Here is a 21,604-nt window from a genome sequence, read left to right as displayed (position 1 = left end):
AACGTAAAAACATACCCGAACGCAGCCATGTTGTTTGCATATGACAAATACAATTTGATTAGGTGTATGGAAGAAGTCGGAGCTCAAGGGTGTAGACGAGTTTCCCTCAAGTAATTACGAGTTGGAGAGGCGTTCAAGTGGATTTTCCAGTCATATGCTCGTATTTACAAGAAGCTATGAACGCAGCATCGTCTCGCGCATGTGGATTGAAACGTCCCTCAGACGATAAACCTGATAGGTCGGGATGGGAATTTTGCGACCCCCCACTCAGCAAACTCTTCGTAATGACATTGCGTTGTAAACACATTTACAATCTGTTATTTTCGTTGATGCGGCGCGTGAAATATCTGTAGGAAGCTAGATTAGATGGGTGCGGTGTTCAAGTAAGAGCACGCATCAACAGGACTAGTGAAAAGCTGTAAAACCGGATGGAATTTACTGTCAGTTCGTGAATGTTTTAATCGTGTGAAAGCCTGCACATTTCGTTGCTACCAGTCAAGCGAGAGGTAGCGAGAGAGACCAGCCATCCAGCCGACAATGTGGAAGACGAGGGTCCCTAAAAAGCAAATCCCGTTAGGTGGAAACGGCTATGAAACCAACCCGTAACACCTGGGGACAAGATGAGCAGTTGACTTGACGTTTTGCCTTACCCGAAACGATAAATAACAGGTAACTTTGACTCTCGCAACCCTCGAGAAGCGTATTCGAAGAATCCGAGATAATGGTGGCTCTCTCATCGGTTTTAACGCCACTTGCTCGGCAGCTGCACAGACATCTCATCAAGCAAACTAAAGGTCAACGTTTGATACCTGTGAGAAGATGCAACCTCACCGCATGTTCAAGCAAATATGTGCTTTCTGCCTGTAAGTGTCGAAACTTTTTACATATCTTGTATCATTATATTAAGTACAGTTTCTAGTTCTAGGCAATATATTTAAGACTAGAACAGTCAGTGCTATGATCACCACTAGTCACTCAGTCCAGCTGGCAGCGAAGCTGCCACATTCCACACACATGATAAATAACTGCTAAATCTCTTAAGCAGCGGTAACGTTTTAATTTAACGTCACCATGGCTACCAATTATGGATATAAATCCTTGGTTGCTACATTACTAAAGGGATAATGACATTGTGCACGCATTGCGATGAAAACAAAGAATAAGGGAGTGGATTTCTGCATGAGTGAATCTGGTTCATTATGCCAGCAGCATACAATCCGGCATCTCACTGCTGGAATGCCTCTGAAATTAAGCAGGGTTGGTCCTGGTTAGTCCCTGAACCATTTGCAGCTGGGTGTTGGAGCGCCAGTAGTAGGCACTCTTCCCTAAGGTCTAAAAAATGATCCCAAGGCAGTGATTGGAGTCATTACCCTGTCTTTCGACTGGGTCGTTAAACTAATGTAATGTGTTGTACGCCAACTACGACTCGGCAAAGCTTTCAGTTTATTATGCTACAGATGAAATAAATTATGAACTTCACAGGGTGGCGAAAGTGTTCAGCCTCTAGCTTGATGCTCCATTCCAATGAATATCAAGGGTCTTATTCTGGTGACATGATGATTGATGCTTGACTGCTTTTTGACAAATACAAATATTCTTGCTATTTTGTCCATAATAATCTCATGTAGACTATACCCGCACTGTATCCGCAAGCTGTTTTCTGGTGAGAAAATTAAAATGCTAATTTTTAATATAGATTTTAGAATATTTGCATGAAAATCTATCACCAATTGGCCAGATTTTTATGCGAATATAATCAAATTTGCATAATTTTTGTTTATATTTTCTCACCTGTGGTGTAATTCCAACAAATTGACTTGTTGCAGATGAAAGGCTGTGAGTGACGATGTAGTGCACATAAAAATAACTTTTACAGTTAAATTCCCATGTACCGAAGTTTAGTCATTCGGGTTAGGGGGTGCTTTACAAGTAGGCCGTCATTGTAAATAAGAATTTGTTCTTAACTGACTTGCCTAGATTAAAGGTTAAATAAATTTGCTGCAGCGCATTTTCAAATCTACTGAGGGTTTTGTCACAAATGCAGCGTTATATAGGTAATGTGCCGACTCCGGTATTGGCACGTGCGTTTTAGCCAACAGCTTGCAGATAGTGTGGGTATAGCCTACGTGATGAGATTATTATGGACAAAAGAGCAAGATAAAAAAAAAAAAAGCTAAGTATCGACCATCATGTCACCAGAATAAGACCCTGAATATTTATTGGCATGAAGCATCACGCTAAAGACCGTGCTCTTTCACCACCCTGGGAAGTTAATCATCATTTATTTAATCTGTATCCTAATAAACTGCATTGTTACCCAAGTTATAGTGGGAGGACCACACACCATATCATTGCGTGGCTCCAAGGTTACTTCAGTATAATGGTTATTGTATAAATATTTGCGCATAAAGCTGTTTCCGCCACCATTTTTCGCATAATACAGACACAAAAAGATACCACCACGTCGAACAAACCAATAATGTCGCCATTTATAAAATTATACCGAAATTACCTGTTTCCATCACAGCTGTTTTTTTAATATGGTATGACTTTACACTCAAACAGTGGATGGAAACTGTTATTGATAAACAAACATAGTAATAAAAAAATATATACTCGGTGATTTTGGCAATAAATCCCATAATGTACTTCCACAGAGTCAGATTAACTCGTGGATACCATTTTTATGTCTGTGTCAAATAAGGAAGTTTAAGGTAGTTTCACAATGACAGTCTATGTGCTAGCAGATAGCATTGACTGGAAGTCTATGGGTAACGCTAGTTAGCAACTTCCTTCAAACTGCATGCAGAGGTGTAAAAATGGTATCTACGAGTTCATCTGACTCTGGGGAAGTAGATAAAGGCCTCATTGCAAAAATCCCTTTAAATTCTGTCCAGTGTGTCCAGATTTCTATTAAATATTACATTTAATTACAATATGTGTGAAATAGTTTGTTTAAAAAGCAGCTTTTCTCTGTTTTTAAATTGTATGGGTTTACCTGAACAACAGAATGGTGTGGGCGTGTACTGGTCAATAGTAGAGGTCGACCGATTAATCAGGGCTGATTTCAAGTTTTCATAACAATCAGAAATTGGTATTTTGGGGCGCCTATTTAATTTGTATTATTTTTTAATACCTTTATTTAACTAGGCAAGTCAGTTAAGATCATATTCTTATTTTCAATGATGGCCTAGGAACGGTGGGTTCAGGGGCAGAACGACAGATTTTCACCTTGTCAGCTCCGGGGATACAATCTTGCAACCTTAGTTAACTAGTCCAACGCAATAACGACCTGCCCCTCTCTCGTTGCACTCCACAAGGAGACTGCCTGTTACGCGAATGCAGTAAGCCAAGGTAAGTTGCTAGCTAGCATTAAACTTATCTTATAAAAAACAATCAATCATAATCAATCATAATCATTAGTTAACTACACATGGTTGATGATATTACTTGATATTATCTAGCGTGTCCTGCTAACTCTGTTGCATATAATCTGACTGAGCATACAAGCATACAAGTATTTAAGTGTCTGACTGAGCGGTGGTAGGCAGAAGCAGGCGCGTAAACATTCATTCAAACAGCTCTTCGTTGTGCGTAAAGCATTGTGCTGTTTATGATTTCAAGCCTATCAACTCCCGAGATGAAGCTGGTGTGACCGAAGTGAAATGGCTATCTAGTTAGCGCACGCTAATAGCGTTTCAAACGTCACTCGCTCTGAGCCATCTAGTAGTTGTTCCCCTTGCTCTGCATGGGTAACGCTGCTTCGATGGTGGCTGTTGTCGTTGTGTTGCTGGTTCGAGCCCAGAGAGGAGCGAGGAGAGGGACGGAAGCTATACTGTTACACTGGCAATACTAAAGTGCCTATGAGAATATCCAATAGTCAAAGGTTAATGAGAGGGAAATAGTCCAATAATTCCTATAATAACTACAACCTAAAACTTCTGACCTGGGAATATTGAAGATTCATGTTAAAAGGAACCACCAGCATTCATATGTTCTCATGTTCTGAGCAAGGAACTGAAACGTTAGCTTTCTTACATAGCACATATTGCACTTTTACTTTCTTCTCCAACCCTTTGTTTTAATTTTTTTACCACTTCTGCTTGACCTGCCAAAAGTAACCACATCTGTCTGATCCAATCTTGTTGCGCTCCACTCGGCGACTGAGGCCAAAGCTCGATAAATTATATGTTCTTCCACGAGAACTACCTTTTCAATTATGAAGGTAAGTTTACCATCAGCTATATTTACCATCACCAGCTAGCTAACTGTAGCTAACTCTGTAATGTTAGCTACCAACTCAAGCTACAACGTTATGCCATTGTTTAACCTGTGACTAAAGATAACACGTTGCTAGCTATAACAAGTAATTCAGTTCAAGTGCTACCAAATTGATTACGTGAGTCCTTCTTTGATTTGACAACTAATGATATGTTTTTTAAAAATATTTTTTTGTTTTTCTGTAAATGTTCAGTATTGAGCAAGGGAACAGGGAGTTTGTTTGAGAGCTAGGTGCTAAAGGTCAATGAGCAAGAACGAGGAGCCCCATTCACTGCAGGTTACCCATAGATAAGATTAGGAAAAGTTCAGATTTGACCAAGTTCATTGCTTTTGTTTTACTGTGGTTGCAGATTTCCTTTAACTCTACAATATAACTCTCATAAAGACTCTTTGTTTATCTACTGTAGCACTAACCTAACCCTTTCATTTAGGTTTGGCAGCTGTGCATTACATTTTTTGCTTTGTCTTCTATAGAAACAGATTTATAAATCATACTGCCACTGATATTGGTACTGTAGTTCACTTTGTACACGGACATGAAGCCTTCTGTCCTGTGTGCAACCAACTGGTTGCCTTGCTTTTCCAAACAATACAATGTAATTTAATTTTACCTTTTATTTAACCAGGCAAGTCAGTTAAGAACACATTCTTATTTTCAATGATGGCCTGGGAACAGTGTGTTAACTGCCTGTTCAGGGGCACTAGTCCAACGCTCTAACCACTAGGCTACCCTGCCGCCCCACCAATGACAGCACGATGAGCATGAAGACTGTGCCACCACATGTACCATGCACAAGTTTCCTGCAGACATGGCACAGGCCAAGGACAGTTGTAATACACTTTGTAGAGCTAGGCCTGGATGTTGTTTCTGTAATCATTTTGGAATGGTAAATGGAATCTCTGCACAAGTGTTCTTGTTTTTAGGGGATCCGCCCAGAACCAACGACGTCTGGAAGATGTGGCTTAAAATCTACACTTTAACACGCATACATACATTTTCTGTGATGAGAGAAAAATATATATTTTCAGTCACGCTCTTAATAACATATTTTTTGCAAGGAATTCAAATACTTTCTCAACCACGTCACAATAGTTTTATTTATCACTTTCTCCAACTTAAATGCATCGTTTTTGTTTAAGGGCCCCTTCCTGACCAGACAGTGCATTCTGCTGGAGAGGCTTTGAGGAGCATTACACCCCAATTCCTGATTTCCTCTGTCCTGCACAACATAGTTGAACTGTCTCTATTTGATTCCAGTTTTGGATCTCTGCCCCGTGGTTCTGTGCTGTCTCACAAATATCCCCCTGTTATGACAAGAAAGCTTGACAAACACCCAGATAATCCAGTCTTTCCCTAACTCCATATAGATGGGAAGTTAGAGCAAATTACACTTTGTCCCAAACTGCCACCAGTTCTACCATTTTAGAGAGCTTAATGGTCACGAGTTGTCAGCTGTGATCGAGGAAGGTACTGAAGGGCAATCGAGTCCCCACTATGGAGCCAAATGCGTTGGCCAAGAGAAACAGCCAGCAGGTTCCGTGGAGTATCTCACATGACGGTGGAGTCCTCTGGTCAGGCACTGGCAAGCCCTACTGGGTAAGGCAAACCAGTCAAATGAAAAGGGGCTTGGCTCTAGAGCCAGATGTGTTAAAACAGTACTCTGAAATGTGTACTTTTCTCCAGGCCAAATGGTGTGACTGATCTTTAGCCACCCAGCACTTGGATGAGAACAGCAGCTTTACACTTACTGCTGGAACTGTGTGTGTCCAAGACCCCTTGTTCTAGTATTTAAAAAATCAACAAAAGTGTGTGTGTAATATTTTATACATGCATACATACAGTGCCTTGTGAAAGTATTCGGCCCCCTTGAACTTTGCGACCTTTTGCCACATTTCAGGCTTCAAACATAAAGATATAAAACTGTATTTTTTTGTGAAGAATCAACAACAAGTGGGACACAATCATGAAGTGGAACGACATTTATTGGATATTTCAAACTTTTTTAACAAATCAAAAACTGAAAAATTGGGCGTGCAAAATTATTCAGCCCCCTTAAGTTAATACTTTGTAGCGCCACCTTTTGCTGCGATTACAGCTGTAAGTCGCTTGGGGTATGTCTCTATCAGTTTTGCACATCGAGAGACTGACATTTTTTCCCATTCCTCCTTGCAAAACAGCTCGAGCTCAGTGAGGTTGGATGGAGAGCATTTGTGAACAGCAGTTTTCAGTTCTTTCCACAGATTCTCGATTGGATTCAGGTCTGGACTTTGACTTGGCCATTCTAACACCTGGATATGTTTATTTTTTAACCATTCCATTGTAGATTTTGCTTTATGTTTTGGATCATTGTCTTGTTGGAAGACAAATCTCCGTCCCAGTCTCAGGTCTTTTGCAGACTCCATCAGGTTTTCTTCCAGAATGGTCCTGTATTTGGCTCCATCCATCTTCCCATCAATTTTAACCATCTTCCCTGTCCCTGCTGAAGAAAAGCAGGCCCAAACCATGATGCTGCCACCACCATGTTTGACAGTGGGGATGGTGTGTTCAGGGTCATGGCTGTGTTGCTTTTACGCCAAACATAACGTTTTGCATTGTTGCCAAAAAGTTCAATTTTGGTTTCATCTGACCAGAGCACCTTCTTCCACATGTTTGGTGTGTCTCCCAGGTGGCTTGTGGCAAACTTTAAATGACACTTTTTATGGATATCTTTAAGAAATGGCTTTCTTTTTGCCACTCTTCCATAAAGGCCAGATTTGTGCAATATACGACGGATTGTTGTCCTATGGACAGAGTCTCCCACCTCAGCTGTAGATCTCTGCAGTTTATCCAGAGTGATCATGGGCCTCTTGGCTGCATCTCTGATCAGTCTTCTCCTTGTATGAGCTGAAAGTTTAGAGGGACGGCCAGGTCTTGGTAGATTTGCAGTGGTCTGATACTCCTTCCATTTCAATATTATCGCTTGCACAGTGCTCCATGGGATGTTTAAAGCTTGGGAAATCTTTTTGTATCCAAATCCGGCTTTAAACTTCTTCACAACAGTATCTCGGACCTGCCTGGTGTGTTCCTTGTTCTTCATGATGCTCTCTGCGCTTTTAACGGACCTCTGAGACTATCACAGTGCAGGTGCATTTATACTGAGACTTGATTACACACAGGTGGATTGTATTTATCATCATTAGTCATTTAGGTCAACATTGGATCATTCAGAGATCCTCACTGAACTTCTGGAGAGAGTTTGCTGCACTGAAAGTAAAGGGGCTGAATAATTTTGCACGCCCAATTTTTCAGTTTTTGATTTGTTAAAAAAGTTTGAAATATCCAATAAATGTCGTTCCACTTAATGATTGTGTCCCACTTGTTGTTGATTCTTCACAAAAAAATACAGTTTTATATCTTTGTTTGAAGCCTGAAATGTGGCAAAAGGTCGCAAAGTTCAAGGGGGCCGAATACTTTCGCAAGGCACTGTACATACATTCATGCATACATATATACAGTGGGGCCACTTAAAAAGATGAAGCCTGTAATTTTCATCATAGGTACACTTCAACTATGACAGACAAAATGAGGGGGGGGGAATCCAGAAAATCACATTGTAGGATTTTTAATGAATTTATTTGCAAATTATGGTGGAAAATAAGTATTTGGTCAATAACAAAAGTTTCTCAATACTTTGTTATATACCCTTTGTTGGCAATGACAGAGGTCAAACATTTTCTGTAAGTCTTCACAAGGTTTTCACACACTTGCTGGTATTTTGCAGTGATGTTTTGGGGCTGTTGCTGGGCAACACGGATTTTCTATGGGGTTGAGATCTGGAGACTGGCTATGCCACTCCAGGACCTTGAAATGCTTCTTACGAAGCCACTCCTTCGTTGCCCGGGCAGTGTGTTTGGGATCATTGTCATGCTGAAAGACCCAGCCAAGTTTCATCTTCAATGCCCTTGCTGATGGTAGGCTTTGTTACTTTGGTCCCAGCTCTCTGCAGGTTATTCACTAGGTCCCCCCGTGTGGTTCTGGGATTTTTGCTCACCGTTCTTGTGATCATTTTGACCCCACAGGGTGAGACCTTGCGTAGAGCCCCAGATCGAGGGAGATTATCAGTGGTCTTGTATGTCTTCCATTTCCTAATAATTGCTCCCACAGTTGATTTCTTCAAACCACCACTTTATTTTAAGAATGTGAAATGTCAGAATAATAGTAGTGATTTATTTCAGCTTTTATTTCTTTCACCACATTCCCAGTGGGTCAGAAGTTTACATACACTCAATTAGTATTTGGTAGCATTGCCTTTAAATTGTTTAACTTGGGTCAAACGTTTCAGATAGCCTTCCACAAGCTTCCCACAATAAGTTGGGTGAATTTTGGCCCATTCCTCCTGACGAAGCTGGTTTTTAACCGAGTCAGGTTTGTAGGCCTTGCTCGCACACGTTTTTTCAGTTCTGCCCACAAATTTTCGTTAGGATTGAGGTCAGGGCTTTGTGATGGCCACTCCAATACCTTAACTTTGTTGTCCGTAAGCCATTTTGCCACAACTTTGGAAGTATGCTTGGGGTCATTGTCCATTTGGAAGACCCATTTGCGACCAAGCTTTAACTTCCTGACTGATGTCTTGAGCTGTTGCTTCAATATATCAACATCATTTTCCAGCCTCATGATGCCATCTACTTTGAAGTGCACCAGAGTCTCCTGCAGCAAAGCACCCCCACAACATGTTGCGACCACACCTGTGCTTCAAGGTTGGGATGGTGTTCTTCAGCTTGCAAGACTCCCCCCTTTTCCTCTATAATGGTCATTATGGACAAACAGTTCTATTTTTGTTTCATCAGACCTGAGGACATTTCTCAAAAGTACCATCTTTGACCCCATGTGCAGTTGCAAACCGTAGTCTGGCTTTTTTATGGCAGTTTTGGAGCAGTGGCTTCTCCCTTGCTGAGCGGCCTTTTCAGGTTATGTCGATGTAGGACTCGTTTTACTGTGGATAGAGATACTTTTGTACCCGTTTCCAGCATCTTCACAAGGTCCTTTGCTGCTGTTCTGGGATTGATTTGCACTTTTCGCACCAAAGTACTTTCATCTCTAGGAGACAGAATGCGTCTCCTTCTTGAGCGGTATGATGGCTGCGTGGTCCCATGGTATTTATACTTGCGTACTATTGTTTGTACAGATGAGCATGGTACCTATCCTTCAGGCGTTTGGAAATTGCTCCCAAGGATGAAACAGACTTGTGGAGGTCTACATGTTTTTTCTGAGGTATTGGCTGATTTCTCTTGATTTTCCCATGCTGTCAAGTAAAGAGGCACTGAGTTTGAAGGTAGGCCTTGAAATACATCCACAGCTACACTTCCAATTGACTCAAATTAAGTCAATTAGCCTATCTGAAGCTTCTAAAGCCATGACATCATTTTCTGGAATTTTCCAAGTTGTTGAAAGGCATAGGTAACTTGGTGTATGTAAACTTCTGACCCACTGGAATTGTGATACAGTGAAATAACCTGTAAATAATTACTGGAAAAATGTCTTGTCATGCACAAAGTAGATGTCCTAACCGATTTTACAAAACTATAGTTTGTTAACAAGAAATTTGTGAAGTGGTTGAAAAACGAGTTTTAATGACTCCAACCTAGGTGTATGTAAACTTACAACTTCAACTGTAAAATGATTTTGTCAATAACTACTGCCCGACTGAGTTGCATTTTATGTTTTAATTTCTTCAGTCCCAGGGAAACCCATAGATTATTTTGGGGTACATCCATTGGGAAAATAAAGTACAAACGTTTTCCTTCCAGGGAAGCTATGCTTGGGCTCTCAAAAGAGGGATTCCTCATGAAACCAGGCCAAAGATACACCATGATTTAGGGCATTTTGACCACATTTAATCCATACAGTGGTCCTTTTTGGAGGAAGGATTGTTAACTATTTGATATTTGTATCTAAAAGCATTATTCTTTGTGAAATAAGGAATCAAAGTTGGCATATTTATTACATTTCGGCCTCAGTCAGTCCTTTAAAGACTCCATAATGTTTCATATGTAGGTGCTACAAAGCAAAAATCAGTGTCATATGAAGCTTTACCGCTTGTTCTATATGAGTTTTTTTTAAATTTTGATGATTTTCTTACATTCATTGAATATAGAAAAATATTAAAATGAAAATATAGATAATGTTTATATTCATATTTTTCTATATGTTGTTGAACCATTATATACTCTACTATGGGCATAACAAAGTTCCAGAGGTGTCTCTGGTAGTTCTAAAGTGATGGCCCATTTCATAGTGAAATTGGTATAGTAGGCAATGTAACCATTCACAGCCCTTCTTTTACTTGTGTAATTGGACATCCTGCAAATCACCTTCAGAGGGAAATCCTTTTTTATCCATTTTCACATTCACTCTGTTGGTCATGCATTCAAATATGATCATAACTCCTAAAAGTGGCAAATATCCCTCTCTGGAACTTTGATATGGCCATAGAGCAAGTTTCCCTCACTGGAACTTTGATTTGGCCATAGAGCAAGTTTCCCTCTCTGGAACTTTGATTTGGCCATAGAGCAAGTTTCCCTCACTGGAACTTTGATTTGGCCATAGAGCAAGTTTCCCTCTCTGGAACTTTGATTTGGCCATAGAGCAAGTTTCCCTCACTGGAACTTTGATTTGGCCATAGAGCAAGTTTCCCTCTCTGGAACTTTGATTTGGCCATAGAGCAAGTTTCCCTCACTGGAACTTTGATTTGGCCATAGAGCAAGTCTCCCTCTCTGGAACTTTGATATGGCCATGGAGCAAGTCTCCCTCACTGGGAATTTGTCCTTTGAGTGATTTAAAAACTTTTTTTTATTTTTATGTAAACAACTGTAAAATGGCAGCAAACTGGCTCCAAGTGATAGAACATTATTATACTTGGGGGGGAAAAATCTGTTCCAAAGTATTCCCAAACATAATAGAAAGGTGATCATATAAAAATGTAAGCATGCCTTTAAATTGTTTTAGTCAAATATTATATCTGTTTGGGCTTCTTGCGGTCAATTTTGCGTTCTACAAATGATTTGTAATTATGTTCCTTTTTTTTCAGACATTTTATGATCTTCATTGTCACAATTTATATTACACATGATGGGAAACTAGGCTGCATTAAAAACAAATGGTAGTAAGAATAGGCTTTTTATTTTAATCCGGTACAGTCCGGGCTCTAAATGTAAATGCATTGTTAGCACTGGTGCTCACAACTTTAAAAAGTTAGGAGCACAACATAGCATTTATTGAGATATAGCAGCCCTATATGAATTCTAGCTAAATCTGGAACACGTTATGCCCTAGAAAAATGTATATACTGGTAATGTTACCAGGTTGTTAGCTAGCTAGTTAGTCAAGTGACAAACATGACTAAACAAGGTTTAAAACGAATGGTTAACGGCCGGTGACAGTTTTTAGGAATGTAAAATGAGTCTTCCAATCCTCGACAGGAAGAAAAAGAAACGTTGCCCTGGTTAATGAGTCCGATCTTTTGAACTGTGTGCTAGTAGGAAACAATCGTGTTCGCTGTAGTAAGGGTGCAAGCAGGAAGCTAACGAATCTGCGCTCGGGAAACAACGGTACAGCGAAGCCTTGTTACAACAATTATAATAAAAACACATTTTTGTTGTCGCATTGGTGTTCCCAATTTAAAACTGCAGGTTACACAGCAGCGACACACATTTTCGTCGCACATTAGAGCCATGGCTACAGTAGCAAAAAGGTTCATTTAAAAAAAATAATTGTTCCTATTAAAATACCTTTTCCAACAGACCATTGTACAGATATAGGAGGTCCTAGTAGATTTATTGTAATGCCAGAAAATGCAGATTTAATAAACTTTGCGTTCAGAACTGAACGACTTCTGTCTCTCCTTCTGTGGAGAAGACCTGTTGGGCTGCCAATACATTCCGTGAGTCCGTTTCTGTAACCTACCCACATTTGACTTATTCTGCAATTTCCTTTGAGTAAGAGGAAGGAAGTGGGTGATTCCTCACGAAACCAGGACCCCCCCTATATTGAAAAATGTGCCAAGTCTTAACTGGTATATTTTCTATATTCATGTTTAGATTTTTCAATATGTAAGACTTTTATTGAAATCAAAATACTACTGCTATTACTATTACTGAGCAAGTGGGGAAAATGATCATATGATACCAGTGTTTGCTTTGTAGCACCTACAGATAAATAATGGAGTCTTAAAGGAGGCCTGGGTAAGGACAAAATGTTATAAATATGCACATTTTCATAAATTATTTCTCAATTGTGCTTTGTAACAAATGTTAAATATATGTCAACAAACCTTCCTCCAAAGGACTGTTCTGTATATTAAATGTTGTGAAAATCTGCCAAATCATGGTCTTTTTTTTTGTTGTCCTAGTTTCATGAGGAATAACCCAAGTGTCTCATTCCTCCTCTGCTTTACTCATTTCTTTAAATGGGATGTAGGGAGGAGGCTTACTGGTCTAACTCGAAGTCTGTTGAATTGCTGGTCTACTGTAAGACATTTTAATCGTATTTTATGTTTGGCATTTTGACTATAATTGCTAAATAATAATGCAGGAAGCTGGAGAGTACACAATGAAATGTAAGTGTCAGCATTTGTCTTTGTTTAGTGGGCTAAGCAATAGGACCAAATGTGATTTACACGTGCCCTGTATTTCCTGGTTGGGCTTTATTCATCACAAATGTTACTGTCAGCCTAGATTGAAATCCTCTCTCATCCTTTGACTCCAGTGCATCCAATGTGGCAGGGACCACTCGTTGCTCCAGGGGGTAACAGACAATCTCCTATCGATATTCGGGTGCGTAAGAGCGTTTTTGATCCGCACCTTAAGCCGCTGACCCCGGATTACGACCCCGGGACGTGCTCACAGATATGGAACAACGGGTACTCATTCCTGGTTGAGTACGACGACACCACTGACAAATCCAGTAAGGACTCTCTGCTCTGCAATGTGCCTCATTAAAACCAGAATGCCCACCACTTGGAATGTGACTTTGATTAGCTTTTTAAGTATCCCTGCCCTAGTCTTATTTCTCAACATCACTCTGTCTTGAAATGTATTGTTTAGACATTTCTCATTTTCAATTGAATGTTATTTCAAAATGTATATTTTGTTTCACTGCTTTAATAATATACTTTATACATATTTTCATTCCAATTATACAATAGGCTTATTGTGTAAAAAAAAAAAAAAAAAATCTGTGTGTGTGTGTGAAGAGAGAGGATACTTGTTATGTTTTAGCATGTATGTTTATATAATCATGTTTTTAACCCCCACTCAGCTGTTATTTATGTACTAGCTACTGTTCCCCATTCTTGGCTCTCTAACACCGAATGATCTATTTATTCTTCTCCATCCCTCACTCAGTACTTAAAGGGGGTCCTCTGGAAGATAACTTCCGGCTGTGTCAGTTCCACTTCCATTGGGGGGAGAGCAACGCGTGGGGTTCCGAGCATACCGTGGACCGCCGCCTCTTCCCTGCTGAGGTAGCTACCGCACATTCTCTTCCTTGAGAGTTAGTGTGTTGTATTTTAAATGTCAATTTAGTTGAATGCCTCTATGCAATTTGAAAAACCTCCTAACATGTCGAGTCTAGTAGAGCTGTAGTCTTCAGGAGACTATGGAATGGTGGAAGGACTGCTTTTAGACATCAGGGCATTGTGCTGTCCCAGCCAATCCATGACTATATTGGCATGGAATTTTTGTGACAGAGGAGTATTGTGCTGTTGGAAACATCTACATATAGAAGCAGAATGCTCTGCGTGAACTGCATTCTGGTCAATCCTCATGACCCACCTTTTATCTATTTTCATATTATTCCACTCACCTAAAGCACACTTACACAATAGAGGGAGTACTACTGTACTACTGTCTGTCTGGGGGAGGGTGCCATGCCAAGCTGTCGTTAATGGCTGTGAGAATCTGACCATGTCAGGGTTCTCAACATTCCCCAGGTGTAGAGAGGCTGAAGTTACGATTACAACACAACTCCCTCTGTGGGCCTAATAGGAGCACACCACAGTCTGAGTATTTATTGGTTTGTAACTCCTTTTTTCTTTATGTAAACCTGTCCTGATCCCAATGTGACTGTGGGCCATTGTTGGGAACTGAAATAGAGTGAAACAAAGAGGAGCTACATGTGACCTCGGGGTCAGACAATGCTCAGTTTGGTTTAATAGATACTGATTCCTGTCAGTTAAGGATGGGTATTTTGGGGTGTATTTTGAAGTTCAGAATATGATCCCAAATTTGTTTTACTTCTGCTTTTTGGCTGTTGTTTATCTTGAGAATGATATTAAACATGAATTAGGTTAATCATCATTATTCAGCAACAGATATAATTTGTGACACATTGCATTTGAATGCAATCAGTAACTCATGACATATGTCAACAAAAGTCTACAACCTGACTCTGGGTGTGTGGATAAGCACACTTTGATTTACATATCCTCCGTCTTTTCTGTTCCTAGCTCCACATGGTCCACTGGAACTCTAATAAGTACAGGCGGTTTGAGGAAGCTGTGATGGAGGAGAATGGACTGGCTGTCATCGGAGTCTTCCTCAAGGTCATTTATTGCTCTTCGTTAACATAGCTATTGATGCATCCCTTCAATATGCAACCCACCACCACTACTGTTATATACACATTTGACCATACATATACACACACACACACCATGCCTGACAGATGGACTCAGTGCTCAGACACAGATTATTTTACTCCTCAGATAGGGAAGAGACACGAGGGACTGCAGAAACTAGTGGATGCCCTACCTGCTGTCAGACACAAGGTGAGTTCAATGATTGGCCACTTAAATCATGAAGTAGATTTTTTTTTCTTTTTTTAAAACAAAGGTTTCAAAGAGCACATTTCAAGCAGGTGGTATATGCCTCGGCGTTTCTGAGAAGGCCGCCCAAGCGTAAGAACAAAAAATAGTCCATGTACTGTTGGGCAATCTGGACAATTCTCAGGTGGAGCACACGTGACATTTGTATGGCAATAGTATGTGAGGGGGAGAGTGACGACAGTGTAGGAGCTATACAGGAGTGGTAGAGGGTAGAACACCATTTGTTACATTTGTTACCTCCCACAGAATTATTACACAAAAGAACAATTCTGAAATATGATCAGAGATGGGAAGATGGTCAACTAACTGCCATCTAGTGGCCATGAGTCAAATTACATGCCACTACTATCAGGTTATTATGGATGGGGAATGCCAATGATAATTATTATTATTATTATTACATGGTTGGCAGCACCATGTAACCCTTTCCTCTTTCTGTTTTCACTCCCTAGGACAGTGTTGTTGAGTTCACTAGGTTTGACCCAGCCTGCCTACTGCCTGCTAACATTGACGATTACTGGACGTATGCAGGGTCACTTACCACTCCTCCCCTGACTGAGGCAGTGACCTGGATTATCATGAAGCAGCACATCGAAGTCAGCCATGACCAGGTTAGTGTGGATTTGTATGTGTTTGCTAGTGGAGAACAGGGAGGGAACATCAATGGCATTACCAGCGGTTTACACCTTGGTATTTTAACTGTAGTTTCAGGTCTGCGTAACACATTGTCCCTTTCTCAGCTGGCAGTGTTCCGGAGCCTTCTCTTCACCTCGGCAGAGGAGGAGGTGCAGAAGAGCATGGTCAACAACTTCCGCGTGCAGCAGCCCCTGAGGGGCCGCACTGTGCGGTCCTCGTTCACCCCCTTCCTGCAGCAGGAGCCACCTGCAAAAGGTCCACAGACAGGCCACTGACCGGTACACACTAACTCACTCGGACCCTTCAAACCAAAATTATGCAATTACCCTAGGAAGCCTTTTTTTTTTTTACTCTACAGAAGTCATACTGCTGGCATCTTCTTTCCAAATGCCTTATGCATTCAGAAAGCACCAATGTCACCATCTAAAGCTGTGGTATTCAAAGACAGGGTTGTGACCTCTAGTTAGTTGGGTTGTGTGGGAACTGCTGTGGGTTCGCCCCCCCCCCATTATTAAAAGTAAGCAAATTGAGAGTACAGATCATTCTATTTGACATTATACAAATGTTTTTGAGAAAGAATTTGAAAAGTACTATTTTGAGTAAATGTATTTGAATGGTTTCTTTTCATTTTAATAAGAGAAACTTAAATTCATTACATTTTTATTTGTTGATGTAACAATCGAAATGTTTCAGTTTTTTAAGGTTGTGTCATTAGCTCTGGGGTGGGGGGGGTCTCGCGAAAGGATTACGAAAGAAAGGGTTGGTCCCCCCTGAAAAAGTTAGAATACCAATGATCTATAGGCTTTTTAAAATTATTTTTTACATCTGTCTCACTGTCTGCTGTCCTGTCAATAATTGAAAGTCATCAACACATGGACAGGTATATTGCTGTAGTCGACGCTAACATATTTTTGAAAATCATGTGTCTTAGGTGAATCTGGTTGGAGATTTTTATGAATCCTCTTAATGTTTATAAGTTGTAAACCTTATTTATTCACTCCTTATTAACAGTCAAACTTTACATGCTTCCAGAAACAAATTGAATAATTTGAAGTACTATCAACACTTATTATGTAAACTAAAGCTTATGAATATCCCCCTCTTGTGGAAAGAGTACTTCTACAGTCATTTTTTCTTCCTTGACAAAGTATTTGAGGTGAAGGGGCATCATATATGAATGGGGGTTTAGTTTGAAGGTTTAAGCTCTAAATTTGTTTACAGCATATAAGCGAAGAGATTTAGTTAATTGTATTTAGGCCTAGCTAAGGCTCTAAACTGCACACATGATTGTTGCTCAATATGTTTTTAGGTGATTTGATGGATTTTAATACATAGTCTTGAGTAGACTAGAATGCACATCTCAGTATCTTTAACTTAGATGTAAAAGTAATATGTGTAGGATGTACAGCTTCATTAGGCCTTATAAGCACAGGGAAACCAGGGCATTTGTTACAACTAATATGTTGAATTCTATAGCAAACATTGACCTTTTTTAACATGTCTAAGATTATTTTCCTCTTGTAATCAAATTCTTCTGTTGTACTAAAAAGGACTCTACCATAGTGCCTTCCATGTTATGCATAATACTCACACACACGTTCACCTTTGTTTTCATAGATCAATAGCTCACTGCAGTGTCTGTTCTGTTGGAGCCTGCTGGTTTAATTAATATTGACAATATTATGCCCCTCGCAGGTTTTTAACAGGCAGTCGGTAGATTGTTTGCCAATTTCTGATCCAGGAGCTGTGGGAGAGTTTAGAGAGGGTGTCACATGTACATCATTAGCATGTTGGTTCTGTATTTATTTATTGGTGGAGGTCAGAAGGATTTGACTTGCCTTTTAGAAGCACTAGCAGCACACCGACAGGAATCATTCTCCTGATAGTTGTATGTCATTTCTTGAGACTGTTTAGCTTCGACTGCACTCTGAAAACAGCTATTTGTTCAGACCTTGTTATTGCAATAATTTGGACATGTCCCTGTACAAACTGTTCTCTGTACGGCCTGGCCCTCTCCCCAATAGGTCAATTGCAGAGAAGTAGCTTGACAATAACATGTTCTGAAAACTGAAAAGCACTGTCCAAGACTCCAGCCCTCCATACCTACTTGACACTTATGCCTGTTTCACTGCGTTACCTATGAAATTGAAGGTGACTCCTTTTCACACCACGGGTTAAGGGAACAATGTTGGGGTACAGGGAGGATTTGAATGGGGTTACGAAACAGTTGTGCATTTTAGGTGTTGGTTTGATGTGGGCATTTTTATGGGTAAGTGATGGTAGGACAGAGATTCACTTTGTTTTTGCTGTAACTGTGGTAAGGGACCTATTTTCTGCCTCCTATTTGTCCTGAACTGTTTAGTTATGTTCTGCCTTTTTAATCTCCAGTGGGAGGTTTCCTTTCACTTAACTGTATTTTTGTTTTCAAATTATAAATACTAAATGGTAACTGGAATGTGATTTAACTGTAATGACTGTACTTTAATCAAGACTAATGATCATGATTTAATCTGTCATCAACTGCTGTATTTTAATGTATATGCCACCAGTGACTGTTTTTAAATGTGTCAAACTTAGTATGCACAATGATCCAGATCGATGTACATGTTTTACATAAATGGGACTTATGCGGAACTTCCACTTAACTTGCCCTACACCATTGTGTTGCCAGTGTTTTTATGTTGATGTAAGCTCTAGTATCATTGTTTCCATCAGGAGTGTGACACAACACTTTGGGTGAGCAGGATCAACAACCTCTGCATCAAGACAGTTTTTTTGTGAAGTGTTCACAGTTAGCCATTGTTATGTGTGCTGAACAAAAATCTAAACTCAACATTTTCAACAATTTTACTGAGTTACAGTTCATATAAGGAAATAGGTCAATTGACGTAACAGACCAAAATACTCCTCAGCACCCCCTCAGATGATCCCACAGGTGAAGAAGCCGGATGTGGAGGTCCTGGTTACACGTGGTTGAGGCCGGTTGGGCATACTGCCAAATTTTCTAAAATTGTTGGTAGCTCATGGTAGAGAAATTAACATTAAATTATCTGGTAACAGCGCTGGAAATTCCTGCAGTCAGCATGCCAATTGCACGCTCCCTAAAAACTTGAGACATCTGTGGCATTGTGTTGTGTGACACAACTGCACATTTTAGAGTGACCTTTTATTTTCCCCAGCACAAGGTGCACCTTTGTAAAAATCATGCTGTTTAATCAGCTTCTTGATATGCCACACCTGTCAGGTGGATGGATTATCTTGGCAAATGAGAAATGCTCACTAACAGGAATATAAACAAATTTGTGCTCAAAATATGAGAGAAATATGCTTTTTGTGCGTCTGGAACATTTCTGGGATCTTTTATTTCAGCTCATGAAACTAACACTTTATATGTTGTGTTTATATTTTTGTTCGGTATAAATGCCAGCTTCCTGTGGTCTAGTATTGGGCCCAAGTCAGAGCAGGTCCGTTGGAGCCATGGCCCACAATTCTGAGCCTTTTGGGTAAAACACCTCAGATGGAAACTTGACAGTGCTTCCCCTTGCTTTGTTTGCTACGTAGCAGGTGTTTTCCTGGAGCTAGAGGAGTGTTCTACGTTTGTTGTGCTGTCGTAAATGTTGTATTTCTTTTATCAATGGGTGGCCACATTCCTGCCCCATGGGCCGGAAGGAAAACTGCTATTGAGGGTCAAGGGCTAGATTGGGGCCCCTCTCCCAACAGGCCTGTTGTACCAGGTGCTTGATTGGCCCAGTCCAGCCGTTACAACCAGGAAGCCACTGCTGACAAATGTTTATATAGAAGATTTTAAAGATGAATATATTAAAGAAATGAGTACACTATCATTGATGTCACAATGATCTGGGTTGTTAGAAAGGTCCCCTATAAATGAATGGTTGTGCTGTGCATTGTTCCCCATTCGACAGGAGCCTAGGCCTGGGCAGGCAATAAGGACCTGGTTCCAGGACCCATAACCCCACACCAGACCTAGTCGGCACCTTTGAAGACAAAACAGAGAATGGAGCCAGGGTGTGGATGTTTAGATATGTTAGGAAACATGGTTTGAGTTTTGTCTCAACCTGATTCAAACAGACCCTCATCTGTTTATTATGGTTGGCCACGGGATATCAAAATGGGATGAGAGTTGTCTCCCAAAAGGCTGCAGGTTTCCCATTGTGTGGGAGAGTTTGAGAACCTGCTCTTTGAACTGTGTATAACAAATGGGGGAATTAAATGAACATTCGATTAGAGTCTGAATATTTTTGTAACCACATAGCTATCGACTCTGCATTCAGAGCATGATAATCCACCCACTGAAGCTAGGACAGCAGAGTCCGTTCCCATCTTCCGAAAACCAATGAAACCCTACCTCGTCAAAGAGCATCTTAGACATCTCAGTTTTATCCACCTAAATGTGGAAGACACATTTCAATTGAATTGATTTAGTTGGACATCTGACTAGGTATCCCCCCTTTCCCTTTAAAAGGCGTACACTTGTCTTTTCCTATTAGCACTGAATTCTGTATTGAGGAACAATGTACTGTGATGTGGTTGTCTCACCTAGCTATCTTCAGTTTAATGCACTTACTGTAAATCGCTTTTGATAAAGGTGTCTACTAAATTACTAAAATGTCAATGTAAAATGTCATTCTTATGAAGGCCTGTGGACCTCTTTCTTCTGACCATACACTTCAAGATGAAGTGGTGGTTAGAAAATGAAAGGAAAAGGTCTAAATAAAGAATTTCTTCTTCTCTTGGTTTTGTTTGTTGTTTTAACAGTATATTTTTTTTTTAGACCAAAAGACAAAAAAGACCAGATGCTGAAAGTGTAACAGGAACCTGCAGCTTGAGGACGTTCTCTCAGAACTCTCATCCAGCTGCTCTTCCTCCCCCTCAACTCTTTTTATGTTTGGTTTATTAGATATTTCAATCAGCTTCTCATAAATGGGGATTTAGAACTAGGAAGTCCTCTCTGTGACGTGAATGGAAGACCTTGGCTTCAACAGTAATTAGCTCCTTGAAACACGAAATTAGGATAGTCCAGGCTCTTTGTTATGAGTCTGGTTGGCAGTATACTGGGCACTCCATATGCCAGTATGTTTTGTTCATAGGATATTCACACATTGTTTTGAACTGAAGAAAATAACTTGTTTGTTCATTGTTTTCAGTCGACCTGAAAGTGAAATGGCATTAACGTAATTTCGCTCAATAGGGAACTGGTCAGATGACGTGGACGCTTCACTACAGGACTGTTTTGCTAGCACAGACTGGAATATGTTCTGGGATTCATCCAATGGCATTGAGGAATATACCACCTCAGTCACTGGCTTCATAAATAAATGCATAGATGACTTCGTCCCCACAGTGACTGTACGTACACATCTCAACCAGAAGCCACGGATTACAGGCAACATCCACATCGAGCTAAAGGCTAGAGCTGCCGATTTTCAAGGAGCAGGAGACTAATCCGGACGCTTATAAGAAATCCCACTATGCCCTCAGACGAACCATCAAACAAGAAAAGTGTCAATACAGGAAGCATGCACACAAGCACCAGCTGTTCTGGATGACTGTGTGATAACGCTCTCGGTAGCCGATGTGAGCAAGACCTTTAAACAGGTCAACATTCACAAAACCGCTGGGCCAGACGGATTAGCAGGACGTGTACTCAAAGCATGCGCGGACCAACTGTTAAGTGTCTTCACTGACATTCTCAACCTCTCCCTGACGGAGTCTGTAATAACTACATGTTTCAAGCAGACCAGCATTGTCCCTGTGCCCAAGGAAGTGAAGGTAACCTGGCTAAATGATTACCGCCCTGTAGCACT

The 21,604-nt window shown here is 40.5% G+C and overlaps 1 protein-coding gene across 3 annotated transcripts; it reads left to right on the top strand.

Annotated features, from left to right (window-relative positions):
- LOC109867236 (carbonic anhydrase 5B, mitochondrial-like) lies at window positions 1-20,530 on the top strand. 3 transcript variants are annotated; one of them, XM_020456265.2, is made up of 7 exons: window positions 1-863; window positions 13,025-13,222; window positions 13,663-13,781; window positions 14,766-14,861; window positions 15,024-15,086; window positions 15,596-15,754; window positions 15,884-20,530. In XM_020456265.2, the coding sequence occupies exons 1-7, from the start codon at window positions 722-724 to the stop codon at window positions 16,052-16,054; spliced, it is 948 nt and encodes a 315-aa protein (XP_020311854.1). In that variant the 5' UTR covers window positions 1-721; the 3' UTR covers window positions 16,055-20,530. The 3 variants fall into 3 exon arrangements, with proteins under 3 accessions (XP_020311854.1, XP_031657265.1, XP_020311858.1); XM_031801405.1 differs by lacking the exon at window positions 1-863 and adding an exon at window positions 12,520-12,786; XM_020456269.2 differs by lacking the exon at window positions 1-863 and adding an exon at window positions 12,712-12,875.
- The last annotated feature ends 1,074 nt before the right edge of the window (window positions 20,531-21,604 follow it).

This window comes from Oncorhynchus kisutch, linkage group LG22, assembly GCF_002021735.2.
Source record: "Oncorhynchus kisutch isolate 150728-3 linkage group LG22, Okis_V2, whole genome shotgun sequence".
Lineage (NCBI taxonomy): Eukaryota > Metazoa > Chordata > Actinopteri > Salmoniformes > Salmonidae > Oncorhynchus > Oncorhynchus kisutch.
The sequence above is the reverse complement of the archived record's forward strand: the minus strand, read 5'-3'. Positions and strand labels throughout refer to the sequence as shown.